Source organism: Onychomys torridus, chromosome 16 (assembly GCF_903995425.1).
Source record: "Onychomys torridus chromosome 16, mOncTor1.1, whole genome shotgun sequence".
NCBI lineage: Eukaryota > Metazoa > Chordata > Mammalia > Rodentia > Cricetidae > Onychomys > Onychomys torridus.
In genome coordinates, this window is record NC_050458.1 from 59,131,284 (window position 1) to 59,147,159 (window position 15,876).

At 39.5% G+C, this 15,876-nt stretch overlaps 1 protein-coding gene across 1 annotated transcript in view; it reads right to left on the minus strand.

Annotated features, from left to right (window-relative positions):
• The window catches only part of Adamts20 (ADAM metallopeptidase with thrombospondin type 1 motif 20), a 139,414-nt gene that overhangs the window by 104,115 nt on the left and 19,423 nt on the right, over nt 1-15,876 (minus strand). The window contains exon 4 of the mRNA XM_036208198.1: nt 2,100-2,338. Within this exon, the coding sequence (XP_036064091.1) occupies nt 2,100-2,338 (239 nt within the window). The remainder of the gene's footprint in view (nt 1-2,099; nt 2,339-15,876) is intronic.

Genomic DNA, 15,876 nt, shown 5'->3' on the forward strand with positions numbered 1-15,876 from the left:
GCTCTTCCAGGGTTCCTGGTGCATTCCTTTGCTTCCTCTAGTCAGTACTTCCAAAGCTCTACCATCAGTGGTCTTTTATCAACCACACTTCAAACACCACCATCTTTATAAAATCCAGTGTTTTCATTCAGTATCTCCCTCTAGACAATCTTCTTAACAAATCTCACTTTCTTATCACTAAGTTTATCCAGTGTTCCCTAGACATGATTCAATGTTTTACATGGTAAATGTCATCCATCCTCCATACCATAATTCTTATTAGAACACCCATGGGTCACACACACACACACACACACACACACACAGAGAGAGAGAGAGAGAGAGAGAGAGAGAGAGAGAGAGAGAGAGAGAGAGAGAGAGAAATACAAGGCTAAAAAATTATTTTAGATTCAGAAGTAAAAAAAAAAAATACCATCTGTATATGCTTATTATTAGTAATCTCTGTCTTTTTTAAAATCAGTCCAAATTCATGAATATGTAGTACACTTTCATAAATTAGCTTTGGATTATCTGCTTTTATCATAATGTACTGTATTCACAAAATTTATTATTCTATTTTAACTACTTGTTCATCATTTCAGTAACTTGACTGAGCACCCACTTTGTACGGAGTACTATATTTAGGCAACATCTAACCTGATATAATTTCAAGGACTTTAGACAAAGTGTAAGGAAAATGAGAAGATCTTAGGATCTTCACAGTAACTATAACTGGGGAATTCTACCTAAGGAAGCTGGAAATGTTGCTCTGGGATGTCTTTCTGAATGCTGTGAATGTGTTGCTCTGACAAGTTGATAAATAAAGCCACACTGGCCTATGGCAGGGCAGGATGGAGCCAGGTGGGAAAATCCAAGGGAGACAGTGAAAGGAGAAAGGAGAGGCAAGGGAGATGCCATCCCGCTGTCCAGGGAGCAGCATGTAATGGAACACAGGTAAATACTCAGAACATATGGTGACATATAGATTACAGAAATGGGCTGAGTTTAGTTATAAGAGCTAGCTAAAAAGAAGCTTGAGCCATAGGCCATGGCCATACAGTTCATAATTAATATAAGCCTCTGTGTGTTTATTTGGGTCTGAGAGGCTGAAAGATCAGGTGGGACACAGGAAATCTTCCAGCTACACAAGGTCACTCAGAGGTATCTTGGACAAGTCTTTGCAATGGCACAGGTCTCAATTCCATCAAGGCAGAGACACTTCTAGCCATAAAGTATGTCCCTAATAATGCTGAACCTGCACAAACAAGTGACTGACTGTATTTTGTCAATTAAACCTGGACAACTGGAGCGTGAGATGGGGTGATTTTTGTGAATACTCCAGAAGAAGACTAAATCCAGGGACACTCAAGTGACAAGGATAAGCTGATGTATGTGCACACATGTGTACATATGCATGCTAAGAGTTGATGTGTCTCTTCATGATACTGGACCTTTGGATACCAAAACCACCACTGTTCAGCAGAGTGTCTTAACACCAAGGCAAAGACTCTTATAATCCATACATCCAAAGAGAGCTCCACTCACAGCGTGTCTATAACTCAAAAGATGGTATGCCAAAGCTCTGATTAAGGGGATATAATAGTAGTCAAAGACACACCCTCTACCTCCATGACAACATATGGAGGTTTTTCTGTTCAGATTCAAAGTTCAATTACACAAGGATATTCTCCGTCACTAGAGGGCAGAAGCTATTCACATAAGGAATGCTTTAAGGATCCTCTGAGAGGTGGCAAGGCAAGATTTTTCAAATGTAAAAGCTGCCAGAGTAACAGATGAAATTCTGGCTTTCATGAAAACACAATTTGCTCATGTTTAGAGTTTGGAAAAAACACTTTTAAATTTTATATGAAAAATATCAAATGGGACATTTTAGATGATGTAAGAATCGTATTAAGCTGAGACTGAAGGGATGGCTTAGCATTTAAGAACACTTGCTGCTCTTGTAAAGGACACAAGTTTAATACCCAGGTCAAGTAACTCAGGACCACCCCAGGGATCTCTCTCTTCTGACCTCTAAGGGCACCAACACACATACAGCATACACACAAAATAATAAACATAAAATAAATCTTTAAAAAGAACCCTATTACGGTACTTACAATTGACATTAGGGTCAGCACATAGTGCTGCAAATTCTGCCCATGATGTTGAACCATCTTAGCATCGGCTGTAACCATAACTTCCACATATCTTGGGTATGATAAAAAGCGTTTATTCCTGGAATGTAACTGAGTCCTTTCACCTTCCAATCCCAACACCCCTTCCTTCTTGATATTAATGTCTCTAGTCACGTTGCTGATGTTAAGAGAGGGCAAAGCAGTTTTCTTCACTTGATTTTCTGGAAAGAAGAATAAAGTAAAGTCATTAAACTGAATGGGCTTAATATATTGCACAAAATAAAGCAGCCACAACACAAAACTTGCACTGAGTGGCATCACCACAAGCATCATTTTTCATAATGGTAAGTGGTTTACAAGGCTTATATTTTCAGAGCTATATGAGCAATACTGACTCTAAGCTTTCTTTTAACGGGTCTGATTATTAATACCGTGAGTGGGAAATAAGGATGAAGAAATTCCTGTTTTTCTCAGTAGGCAAATGAGTTAAGTCACTGCTAGGATTTAGTCTTATTACATAGCAGTCACATTTTCTCTGGTGACTGTTCACAGAATAAAGAAGAAAACAAACTTTCATTATGCAATATGTGAAAGCAGCACTAACCTCCCCCCTTTAAAAAATGTTCCAACAGGCAGCACCTCATACCAGAAAATCAACTGTTGATAAAAAAATTTATGACGGTGACAAGATGTCTGGTGATTTTCATTGTGTGCTGATGTAGAAAATTAGTAAGCACTATAAGGAAAGGAACTACTTTTATGTGCTACCTAAAAAATCAGCATTTAAATATTGGATTGTCTGTGCTAATGCAAAAGATTCATGAACAACATGGATGTGCGTGCGATTTCTTTTTTCCTTCAGAGTCTCATCTTCCCTTTTCTACCTTCATCTTCAGTTAACTTTCCTGAAATTGATGGATGGTTGTATTTTCAACAGAAAAATGGACCAAAGAAGTTAGGTAAAAAAAAAAAAAAAAATGAAAACTTCTGAGTCCTTTACAAACCAAATAATCAACAATCAACAAGATTTTGTTGCACTATAATCACACACACACACACACACACACACACACACACACACACACATACACACACACACACACACAGAGTGTATCAGTGAAATGATTCACTTCATTTAAGTATGAATGGAGTCCTGTGGGATAGCAGACAATGCCATTAAGCACTGTTTTCATTATCTTCAACTTCTGTCTTTTGTATTACTGTGTCCTTAGATATGAAAACCCTGTTATCTTTCCCCTGGGGTTCCTCATTCACTGAATATCAGTGAACAATTGATGACCTGAAGGAGATCTTATACAAACTGATACATAAAAGTCTCTGGCTACCAGAAAAGGCTGAAGGTTCATGTTTCAATACATTGGTTCATTTGTTTCCGGGTTATTGGAAACAAACTTTTACTGAGCATTTTATACACATCAAGAATGTTTAGGAAGTGAGGCATACACAGCACCTCATAAAGCTTACAAGCCAGAGAAGGGACCAGAATTACAAAATAAAGGATAAAATTACAGGCTCTTTAAGTGCCTCAATAATAATTCAACCAAGTGACAAATTAGTTTATTCCACCTACCAGGCTGGTTAACATTCAAGTTGGTAATGCCAACCCCTGACCTAACTTCTTTGAAAAGCCATCAGGCAGGTTAGATGTGCATCCACCCCATGGACTGTAATCCCATAACTTAGCAACATCTACTGAGCCACATAAGGTCTTCACAGCTTGTACAGAGATGATGGGAATAGACTAAGGACCCCAGAAATGTACCCTCTCTGATACCACCAAGGAATCCTCAGCAAGGTAGCAAAGACCACCAATGTACAAAATGAACCAAAAATCAATTAAATATATAGTAATATTTTATTTGTATTGAAATGTGATTTTATTTCTATGTTAATAAAGTTGCCTTGGGGCCATAGCAGGAAGCTGGGCGGTGGTGGTGCATGCCTTTAATCCCAGCACTTGGGAGGCAGAGCTAGGTGGATCTCTGTGTGTTCAAGGATACAGCCAGCATGGTGACACATGCCTTTAATCTCAATACCAACCATAGAAGACCTGGAGGTCTATACAGACAGGCAGTGACGAGGAGGTCATGTGGCTGGGTTTACAACCAATGAGAAAGCAGAACAGAAAGTCTATAAAAAAGAAAAAACACACAGAAGTAGCTCTCTTATGGAGAGGAAAGACAGAGTAGCAGTGAAGGGTAAAGTTTTCAGCTCTCAGCTATTGCTCTGACCTATTGGTTTTAACTCTGCAATTGGCTCTGTGTTTCTTATTTAACAAGACGGTTACATCTACATAAACACCTAAAAGAAATGCAGAAACTGTAAAAATCTTAGAAGGAAATGGAGAGCTATTTTGCATGACTTCTGATTTGCAATGAGTCCTTGAATGTGATACCAGAAGCAAAGGGAAGAATGATAAAGCTGGAGAATTGGGACCACACCACACAGAAACCCTGAGAAGGAAGCAACAAAGCACACCCTGTATCTTATAAGAAAGGCCAACAGCAACATGTAAACTCAAAGGTACTGTTCCTTTTTGTTAATCATCAATACAAATGCTGATAATTAGCGATGGGTTTCAAGTCTAGAAACCTGGCTCCAGAGTGAGTGTTTTCAATGACTGCAGGAGCTGTGTGCCAATGACGTGTAAAGGAAAAGTGGAAGAACACCATAACCTAGCCACCAACACTATACTATCCACATAGATCCATTTACTTATACGCCATTTGAAATAATCCTAAGAGAATATAAAGCTATGGGGAAATAACTGAACAGTTTACTCAAATCTACAAATTCATATTTGACTGGAATATCTTGCCACGCTAAGTGAAGGAAGTGAGAAAAGTTAAACATAGCATACTTTTATGTGAGCAAAAATTAAAATTAAGCATATAATTTTAAAAGATATATGTTTACAATAATGCTACCTTTAAAAAAAAAGTCAAAGAGATTAGAAATTGGGAATTGGAGTAACGTTTGCTTCAGCTGCTGCAAAGACGTGGACAGGATGATGGGGAGGGAGGAAGAGGCAAATATCTTGAAGCCTTTATGCTGTGCTGGCTCATACACACAAATACGTGGAACACAATTAACAGTCCTCAGTAAACATATCAAGCTGATTATCACTACATCACTATCTCAGCCGCCATGACTATCATATTCTGTTGTTCTGGTAAAGCTAGATAAAGCAGTAAGATAAAAAAAATAAATAAACACACAGTATGAATATTAAGGAAATAGTTTTCCAACTTTTAAAAATTTGATTTAACACATAAAAAAAACTTCTGTAGCTAAAAATCCCAAAAGACTCGATTTAAAACTCTACAAATTACATCCTGAACACACAAAAAAATGAGTAAATAATAGAAGCGAAACAGTAGGAAAGAATGAACTGAGCTTTTGAGTGGGAAGATGCCTCTCCAACACTCAAAGTGGGAACTCCGGGGGTGTTTAAATCTTGATCCCATTATTTTGAATTTTTTTAACAAAAACATTTAAATACACTTTTGATAAAATGTATATAATGGGCCAAAATATATAGGAATACACAGCCCAACAACTTTAACCATATGGCATAAGAGGCTGATAGAAAAATGATTAAATAATTACCTTAATGTCTCCGTGTTCTTCAAATGATTACAAATTTACATTGTTACTATAATTTTAAGAAATAAAATGGTAAACACTAACATAATATTTACTAACATTCCACAAGCTAAAAAAACTACATTCTATTGCCTTTTCTAAGTACTCATGCCCAAGCATTATGACTGATGATGATAAAGTGACCTCTGTAAATAGCTTACACAAATGGCCATGACTCAAAGCACATTTGCCACCCAGCATAGTGACACATATCTGTAATGCCAGCACTCGGGGGACAGGGCAGAAGGACCAGGAGTTTAAGGCCATCCTCAGTTACGCAGCAAGTCTGAGACCAGCCTGGGCTACATGAGACTCAATCTCCAAACACCAAAGGACACTTGCCAACCCAACTACATCACTCCTATGCAATGCTTTCCTTTCTAATTCTGCTCCATCGAGTCAACGACTGAAACTGGATCTTGTCCTTTATTAATAGGAAGTGCATTACAACATGAAACCAATTTAGGCCCACCCTAACCACAGCAGCACCGGTATCATACTAGCACATAAAAATCTTTAGAATTTGTGCCAGCAACAGTGCCCCATAGCAGAGTATTATAACTCAGAGAGAACATTTAAATTAATAGTTAAAGGAATGTACATTGCTTAGAATTTTGACTATACAATAATGTGATTAGAAGCCCACATTTCTACTTGAATGTCTGACTGCTCCCTCATTCTCACAATTTTCTTCCCTGGTTTTCAGCCTCTGGGGTCTACAAATGTCGGCAACAGCTTCCTGGTGCCCACAACTCTACACCCCCAATGAGTTGTCTGCTCTGTCCACATCTTAGGATCTAGCTTCCTTTTCTTGTCCTTTCTCCTTCAAATGCTCCTGCATTACTCTTATTTTTAAGTGCACACTATTTTACTTATCGTTTGAAATTAAATGGCAATCACTTTTTGAAAAGCATCATGCTCTTAAACTCATCTAGGTATTTCTCATCATAGAATTCTTAGAATGAAGAATACAAAAATCAGATTTACAAAAGCCTCCCACATGTTCTAGCCATCTTCTATTATCTGTGCCTCCGTTCATCTTTAAGTCCACTTCTTTTTTGTTTTGTTCTTTTTCGAGACAGGGTTTCTCTGTGTAGCTTTGTGCCTTTCCTGGATCTCATTCTGTAGACCAGGCTGGACCCAAATGCACAAAGATCCACTTGGCTCTGCCTCCGAGTGCTGGGATTAAAGGCGTGCACCACCACCGCCTGGCTTTTTTAAGTCCACGTCTTAAAAAAAAAAAATGCTCTCCCATTTTATCTTCACTGGAGATGAGACCATGTATATCCAAACTAGAAGACTCCCCGCAGGATAAATTCTAAAGCCCTTCTCAACAGCGCACTACTAAGTAGCAATTCCTCATCCAGCTTCGAATTTCCCAGAGAGTGAGAGCACTGTTGGGTGATGTGCTCTTCTAAGGTCAGAAAATGCTCACAGAGAGTAGGGGAAAGATTAAGATAAAGATAATAGGGGAGAACGACAATGGGGTATGGAAGAAAGGGATATTCTGGAGAACAAGACAAGAGTGCTTATTGGGCTCTGACTTCAACATAAGGACAACACTACTGAGATATACAACGGCGTCAGCGCAAAGACAGAGCCGCTGCCTGGGACATACCTTGGCACAGTCTGATGGGTATTTGACCAGAGGAAAGCCCTTTCGCAATTCTCCAAAGCACAGAACCACTAAGTGAGGGCATGAAATCAATCATGTTTAATCTAGCGTATCAACATTTGAAATCATTGTTGAATGCACCAAAGCTTAGAGAATTGTAAACTCTTTGAAATGAGGTATGACCATATCAGATATTATGTTACCATATTTCCTCATGGTCGAAGCTGTACTCTGGATCTATTATTATATGCCCTATGTTTCCATGCTATTGAACTAATACTATCAATAGCAACAATACCCATGTTTACTGTGTTATTTATTAAGTGCTAATTCAAGTGCACATGTTTACCTCCTTAGTATTAACAAGAACTCTCTATGAAATAGACATGATTATTAGTATCAACATATTAAGGAGGACAATTAGGAAGAAAAGGGTTAAGTGTGTTATCCATGATAATAAAATAAAAACCAGGGGATTTATTTTTTCACTTTTTTATTCATCTATTTATTTTATATCCCAACCACAGCCTTTCCCCATCCTCCCTCCCAGTCCCTCTGTTCCATCAGCCCCTCAACCCCCTAATCCCCTCTTCTTCTGTTTCCATCCAGGAAAGGGCAGGTCTCCTATGAGAAGTGGGGTCCCAGAAAAGAAGTTGTAGACAAACCCTGATCCCACTGTTAGGAGTTCCACAAGGGGACCGAGCTACACAAATGTAACATGCATGCAGAGTGTCTAGGTCAATCTCATGTAGGCTCCCTGGCTGTCAATTCAGTCTCTATGAGCCACTACAAGTGCAGGTTAGTTGATTGTGTGAGCCTTCCCATGGTGGCTCCTCCTCCTCCAAAGGATTCCCAAACTCTGCCTAATGTTTGGCTGTGGGTCTTTGCATCTGCCTCTATCAATTGCTGCATGATGCCTCTCTGATGACAACTGGGCCAGGCACCAATCTGGTTACAAGAGACAGTCAGTTCAGGCCACTATTGCTAGGAGTCTAAGATGGGATCCTCCTCTATAGTCTCCTGGAAGATTCTCCTGTGCCAGGCTTCCATAGGGGCATTATTTTTAAAGTAAAGATACTCTATATCATAGAAACATGAAAATCTATAGGTCTATATGTAGTGGGTAGCCATCCCAGCATTGGCCTGGAAGTTCCAACTCCCACTGAGGCTTCGGTAATGGTCACGCCCACAAGGTGGGGCAGAGGAGGAAGCAGAAGACCCAGGATTGGGAGGAGGGCTCTCTCTTGGTTCGGGGACGCTGGACGCAGGAGGTAGACTGAGCAGAGTTCTCCAGAGAACACCGCCAGACTGCGCCATACCGCGCCATACTTTTGCCAGACCCTACAACCTATCCCTTCATTTGTAAGTTACCCCACAAAATAAACCTCCCTTTTAACTACGTGGAGTGGCCTTAATAATTTCACCAATATCTATAAGATTTCTTGTTATTGAAAATCTCAAGAACATGAAGAACTATGGATTATAGTTTGTGTACATTTTGAAGAATTTCACAAATCAACACATGAAACCCCATCTTGTGGTTGATATATTGTACACCCCAAATAAACTTATCTAGGGGTCAGAGAACAGAACAGCCACTAGATTAGACATAAAGGCCAGTGGTGGCACACATGCCTTTAATTCTATCATTCAGGAGGCAGAGATACACCTGGATCTCTGTGAGTTCAAGGCCACACTGGAAACAGAGCCAGGCATGGTGACATACACCTTTAATCCCAGGAAATGATGGCAGGAAGCAGAAAAGTATATAAAGAAATAAGAACCAGGAACTAGGGGCTTTTAGCAGCAGTTCAGCAGAGACATTTTTTGGGGTGAGGACTCAGAGGCTTCCATGCTAAGGAAGCAGGATAGGTTGAGGAGTTGGTGAGGTAAGATTGACTGTGGCTTGTTATGTTTCTCTGATCTTTCAGTTTTCAACCCAATATCTGGCTCCTGGGTCTTTTTTTTTTTTTTTTAATAAGACCTTTTATGTTACACCATCTACTGATAATAAATATACAGAAGATTGTGGATTTGTATTTGTGAGATAAAAGAATGATTACAACATCTTCCTTGCAGCCTTAGATCAGTTACCATTACTGGACAATTTTTAAAACACACAGACATGTGACATGGATTGAATGACATTTTCATAGCCAGCAACTGAATAGCATAACAAAGAATGAACTCAGATTTCCTCAAAATAGGCTTTTAAACTGAATACCACATCACATGGCTCTGCAAAAAGCCATATGTGGCAACACACCGAATGAGGAGAATTTAGCACTAACGTCACTGTGGAAAATGTTGCCTCTTAGAGACTAAAAGAAAGAACTAGCTGGTCATTCCCATGAAAATAACATAGAGTTGAGCTAAGCCACTCATGTCTGGAGGCTTACAATTACCTGTAACTCCAGCTCCAAGGGGTCTGACTGACTTCCAGCCTCCATGGGCATCTGCACTCATGTACATACACACACACACACACACACACACACACACACACACACACATACACACACACACTTGTTTGTTTGTTTGTTTGTTTTGGTTTTTTGATACAGGATTTCTCTGTGAAGCAGTCCTGCCTGTCCTGGATCTCACTCTGTAGACCAGGCTGGCCTTGAACTCACTGAGATGCACAAGTGTTGGGATTAAAGGCCTGTGCCACCATCGCCCAGCTGCATGCACATATTTTAAAGACAGATCTCTAAAAGAGGTATCCTTTGACCAAATCATTTCACTGATTAAATGAAATCCACTCTAAATCTCTCCTTTTCCTTGACTTTGAATTCAGCAAGCTGACTGTAAAATGCTTATGTACATTTCAAGGATTAAGGATGCCCTTTAAACAAAAGCAGCCTCCTCCCACACACTATGGATTAGAACAGAGCTATGGTACTATGAGGCAGTATGAGAAAACTGATATAAGAATGCACAAGTAACCAGTGGAGGGAACATCAAGTCAGAACAGACATACATATGGATATTTTTATGAATAATCATATGTGAGATTATTTAATTTAAATTACTAATTTCACATATGTTTACTAATTTAATTTCTAAGAGAGTATCTCAATTAACTTTTCCAAAAATAATTTTATTAATATTGCTTTCTATTACACTATTAAATTTGATTATTCTTGGATTTCAATGGAAAGAATAAATCAAAGATTGAAATTACTAAGAAATTGAACTATTATTTTAAATTGAATGCTATGTCCCAAAGTTGAACATACAAAATAAAGGATGTTTTCATAATTTCATTTATTTTTGTGATTATAATGTAACTACATCATTACCCTTTCAAACCATTTCCTCCTTGCAAGCCCTCCCATATACCCCTGCTTACTCTCAAATTTATGGCCTCTTTTTTCATTCATTGTTGTTACATACATCTATGTAACATATATATGTATACATATATATATGTAAATATATATATATATATGAATATATATTCCTAAATCAACAAAAACCTGCTCAATCTGTGTGTTACTTGCAAGTATGATTTCAGAGATGAGCATTTTGAATTGGATAATCAACTGGTATGCCCTTCCCTGGGAAAGACTATTTCTCCTGCTCTCAGCCTTCCTTACTTGCCTGTAGTCGCCAAAATGAAGTCCTAAAGATACTTTATCTAAGCCTAGATCCCTATACTTTATTAAGTTTTATTCATACAAACATTCTCAAAAGCACTGCTCTTAGCACGGTATTTATTAAGGATGAGCATGGTGGGCATGGGAGATGTCTACCACAGGCTCAAAGATCTGAACACTTTCTTCAGCTAATGGTGATGTCTGGGGGAAGTTGTGGAACCATTAGGTACTAGGGCATTGCTGGAAGAAGAGAGTCATGGGGAGATGGGGTGCAGAGCCCAAGGGTTATAGACCAACTCCATTTTCACCCAAGCTCTCTGCTTCCTGGTCCATAAAGGTGTGAAGAGCCCCAGCTGCAAGAACTCCACCATGAAGGATTGCACCAATCCTTCTTCTCTTCGGCTGTTTCCCTTCCCTGTTACGTCACGATGATGAGAAAAGTAACGGGGTCACAAGTCACCCCTTCTCTTCATAAGCCAACGTAAGTTCCTGCCCTCATGTTCTATGAATTCCTGATAGCATTTAGCCAGTTGATAAGCTCTGTCTTCTTGAAAAGTTTTCATCCCTTGTCTATTGAACACGTATTTAACAATTCTCCTGCCATCTTCCTGGTTTCTACCATTTAATCCTCAGACTGAGTTCTAAGTGCCTGCCTGGTTGCTAAATACCAGCATGGCCTACGGTTCAGCCCTTGGAGATCTCTCTCTCTCTCTCTCTCTCTCTCTCTCTCTCTCTCTCTCTCTCTCTCTCTCATCTTACTCAACCCTCTATGTAAACTCACTCAAGTTTCTAAACTCATTCATGTTTCTAGCTTTACCTATCACCAATATTTTGGTTCTCAGTTTATGACCATCATCCCAGGATCCATGCAGTTGATCATTTACTCATTTCTCCTACCTGCTTGTTTGATAGCTTTCCCATGGAATATTTAAATTGTACTCAAAACTCAAAACCACATTCCTTATACCGAATGCTAAATCTCTAGCGCCCACAGATACTCTTATCACAGTAAGTGAAGAGATCATTCACTCTTTATTTACTCAGGACTAATAATAAAATAACTCTTGGAATAAGCTACAACATTTCTGATTTTTCTCCCTTCACCCCCACCTAATTATCCTTCTCACCATCAACATACGCATCTCACTATCTTCATGGCCAATATCCTAACTTAAGATTTTCCAACTTCTCCAACACCAACATCACAACTACCCACTGTGTTTGTACATGCTTTGGTTTTAACTACCCTGCATCTAGAATTAACTCGTAACAATTCTTTGGGTACCTACCACCAACCATTTAGCCCATGAAATTCAGTTGTGTTCATTTGACCCAACAAGAACAGATCATCTGGTTGATTGAAGTACAGTTGTGATGGCTACTGCTGGTTCATAAGGTTTAAATATTTGGTCCCCAGTTGGTGGAACTGTTTGGAAGGTTTTGGAAGTGAAGCCTTATTAGAAAAGGTATAAGACTGGGGCTGGGCTTTGAGGTTTCAAAAGCCTATACCATGTCCAGTTAGTTCCCACTCTTCTCTCTGTCCCTCCCTCCTTCCCTCCCTCCCTCCCCTCTCTCTCCATCTCTCTCTTTCTCTACCTCATGCTTGGGAATCCGGAAGTAAGCTCTCAGCTACTGCTCCAGTTCCATGCCTCAATGCCTAGTGTCATGCTCCCTGCCATAACAGTCATGGACTCACCCTCTGAAACTGTAAGTCCCAATGAATTGTTTCTTATATATGTTACCATGATTAGAGTGCTTTGTACAGTAATAAAAACATAACTAAGACAACTACCTTCAATGTGAAGTATTGGTAAAAGCCAAATCATACCAGACTAAGAAATCAGAAACTATTCCATGTTCCTTGTTGAACTAACCAGGAAAGGGACTCTCAAACCCAAAACAGTGGGTTGGTATTGAAATGAAATCTCTTAATAAGGCTTCCACAAACATCACACTTACTTACCTTGCAGTACTGTATCACACTGCCATCCAGGGTTCCATATTTCCTATTAGTTAATTACTTTTGGTGCCCTAAATGGTCCAAGTACTTTCTCAACTACAGTGTACACACACTTCTGCTTCCATATGAAATACTTTCCACTCTCTCTCTCTTCCCCAGACTAACTGTTCAACTTTTGTATCTTAGATGATTCATTATTATCTCAAACAGACCTTCTACAGCCAATAGATCCTGGCTGGCAACATCTCCTGTAAGGCTTCAAAGCATCTTCTACAGAAAACTTGTTTTGAGACTAAAATTCCTCAACTATTTATGCAGCAATTGTTTTATGGATAACTGTTATGAGAAGAATATGAAAAATGAAATACAATATATTATTTTGTTTTATAGAATAGAGAATATAAAATTTAAAGCTAAGAGGTAAGATAATAAAGGCATACTACATGGTTAAAAACAATTCAAGACAGATCTTATACTAACTTGTAAGATATTCTACTGTCTTGGATTCTAAATTTCACATCTTAAGCTTATAGAAATCATGGCTGGTACCATAACCACAAGAGAACACACAGAGGTAAATTATAAAAGAATTGAATATCAATTTGCAATAAACTAAGTCTCTATAAGTCATAATTAGTATGACAGCCAAAAATTAATGACCCACTATCATTTTATCCCCATACATCCAGAGCACCTAGGCATTTATTTAACTGGCTCATATTTAGAACAAAGTGTTGTTGTTTTTTTAATCTGAGAAACCATAATATGTTGCTGGGGAAGAAAAATATTTGAAGTTGAAATTTTCTTTTTTTTTTCTTATTGTATTTTTAATTTTCTAATTTAATTTAATTTTACATATCTGCCACAGATTCCCCTGTCCTCCCTCCTCCCGCCCCTCACCCTCTCCCCAGCTCCACCCCCATTCCCATCTCCTCCAGGGCAAGGACTCCCCTGGGGATTCAGCTCAACCTGGTAGATTTGGTTGAGGCAGGTCCAGTTCCCCTCCTCCCAGGCTGAGCAAAATGTCCCTGCATAGGCCCCAGGTTCCAAACAGCCAGCTCATGCACTAAGGACAGGTCCCAGTCCCACTGCCTGGGTGCCTCCCAAACAGCTCAAGCTAATCAACTATCTCACTTATCCAGAGGGCCTGATCCAGTTGGAGGCTCCTCAGCTATTGGTTCATAGTTCATGTGTTTCCACTAGTTTGGCTATTTGTCCCTGTGCTTCTTCCAATCATGGTCTCAACAATTCTCAATCATACAATCCCTCCTCTTTCTCACTGATTGACCTCCTGGAGCTCCACCTGGGGCCTGGCCATGGATCTCTGCATCTGCTTCCATCAGTCATTGGCTAAGAGTTCTAGCACGACAGTTAGGGTGGTTGGCCATCTGGATCACCTGAGTAGGTCAGTTCAGGCTTTCTGTCAACCATTGCCAGTAGTCTATTGTGGAGGTATATTTGTGGATTTCTGGGGACTTCTCTAGCACTTTGCTTCTTCCTATTCCCATGGGGTCTTCATTTATCATGGTCTCTTTTTCCTTGTTCTCCCTCTCAGTTCTTGATCCAGCTGGTATCTCCCACTCCAGGGAAATGCAAATCAAAATGACTCTGAGATATCACCTTACACCTGTCAGAATGGCTAAGGTGAAAAACACAGAAGACAGTTTATGCTGGAGAGGATGTGGAGCAAGGGGAACTCTCCTCCACTGTTGGTGGGAATGCAAGCTTGTACAGCCACTTTGGAAATCAATATGGTGCTTTCTTAGAAAATTGGGAATCAATCTTCCCCAAGACCCAGCTGTAGCACTCTTGGGCATATACCCAAGGAATGCTCAGCTATGTTCATAGAAGCATTGTTTGTAATAGCCAGAACCTGGAAACAACCTAGATGCCCTTCAACTGAAGAATGGATAAAGAAAATGTGGTACATATACATAATGGAGTACTACTCAGCAGAGAAAAACAATGACATCATGAGGTTTGCAGGCAAATGGATGGATCTAGAAAAAATCATCCTGAGTGAGGTAACCCAGACTCAGAAAGACAAATATGGTATGTACTCACTCATAGAAGGATACTAGATGTAAAACAAAGGATGACTAGACTGCTACTCACAACTCCAGGGAGGCTACCTAGAAAACAGGACCCTAAGAAAGACACAGGGATCCCCCAACGACAGAGAAATGGATGAGATCTACATGAGCAAACTGGACATGAGGGAGGGTAATGAGGGGCAAGGATCAAGGGAAGTTGAAATCTTTTAAGGATAACGAAGTCTAAAACGGGGCAAAGGGAACACGTGGCAGCAGAGGAGAGATCTCTCTAAGGAAGGTAAGTGGATCTAAGAAAGAGTAATATTCAGATCTAGCTGGTTACTAAGTAAATAACTGAATGCAAATGAGACCGAGAACTGAGAACCTGGATAAGGCTCATGGCATCCCATCTGCCCACTGAGGAGGAACAGTAACAGATGTACAATGGAGCTCCAAACCTTTGTTTCATTTTGGCAAACACTCCCAGGTTTCTTTCCCCTTTGCATTGTATTTATTTCATTTTGCTGGTTGGCATTTGCATGATGACTGATCACGTTTGCATTTCTTTTTGGATAGCCTGTCTGCATCCACAGGATTGTACCTATGCCTTATCTAGACATGAGATTCTGGTATCCACAATGGCTGGGGTTAACCAAAAATTTCATTTAAACCGCCTTAGTGTGCACAGTGACCTCTGACCTTGGAAACAATTTAATCTAATTCATCAAGAGCAGAGGTGAAATGAATTAAAACCATTCAAAAAAAGAAGTCAATTTTTGTTTAGTTGTGACGGACCATGTACTCAACCTGTAGCTCTCACCTCCCTAAGGAATTTTCTTGAAGATTCAGCTGTTGGAATAGGTAAGGTTACTAAAAGTTTCTGAAC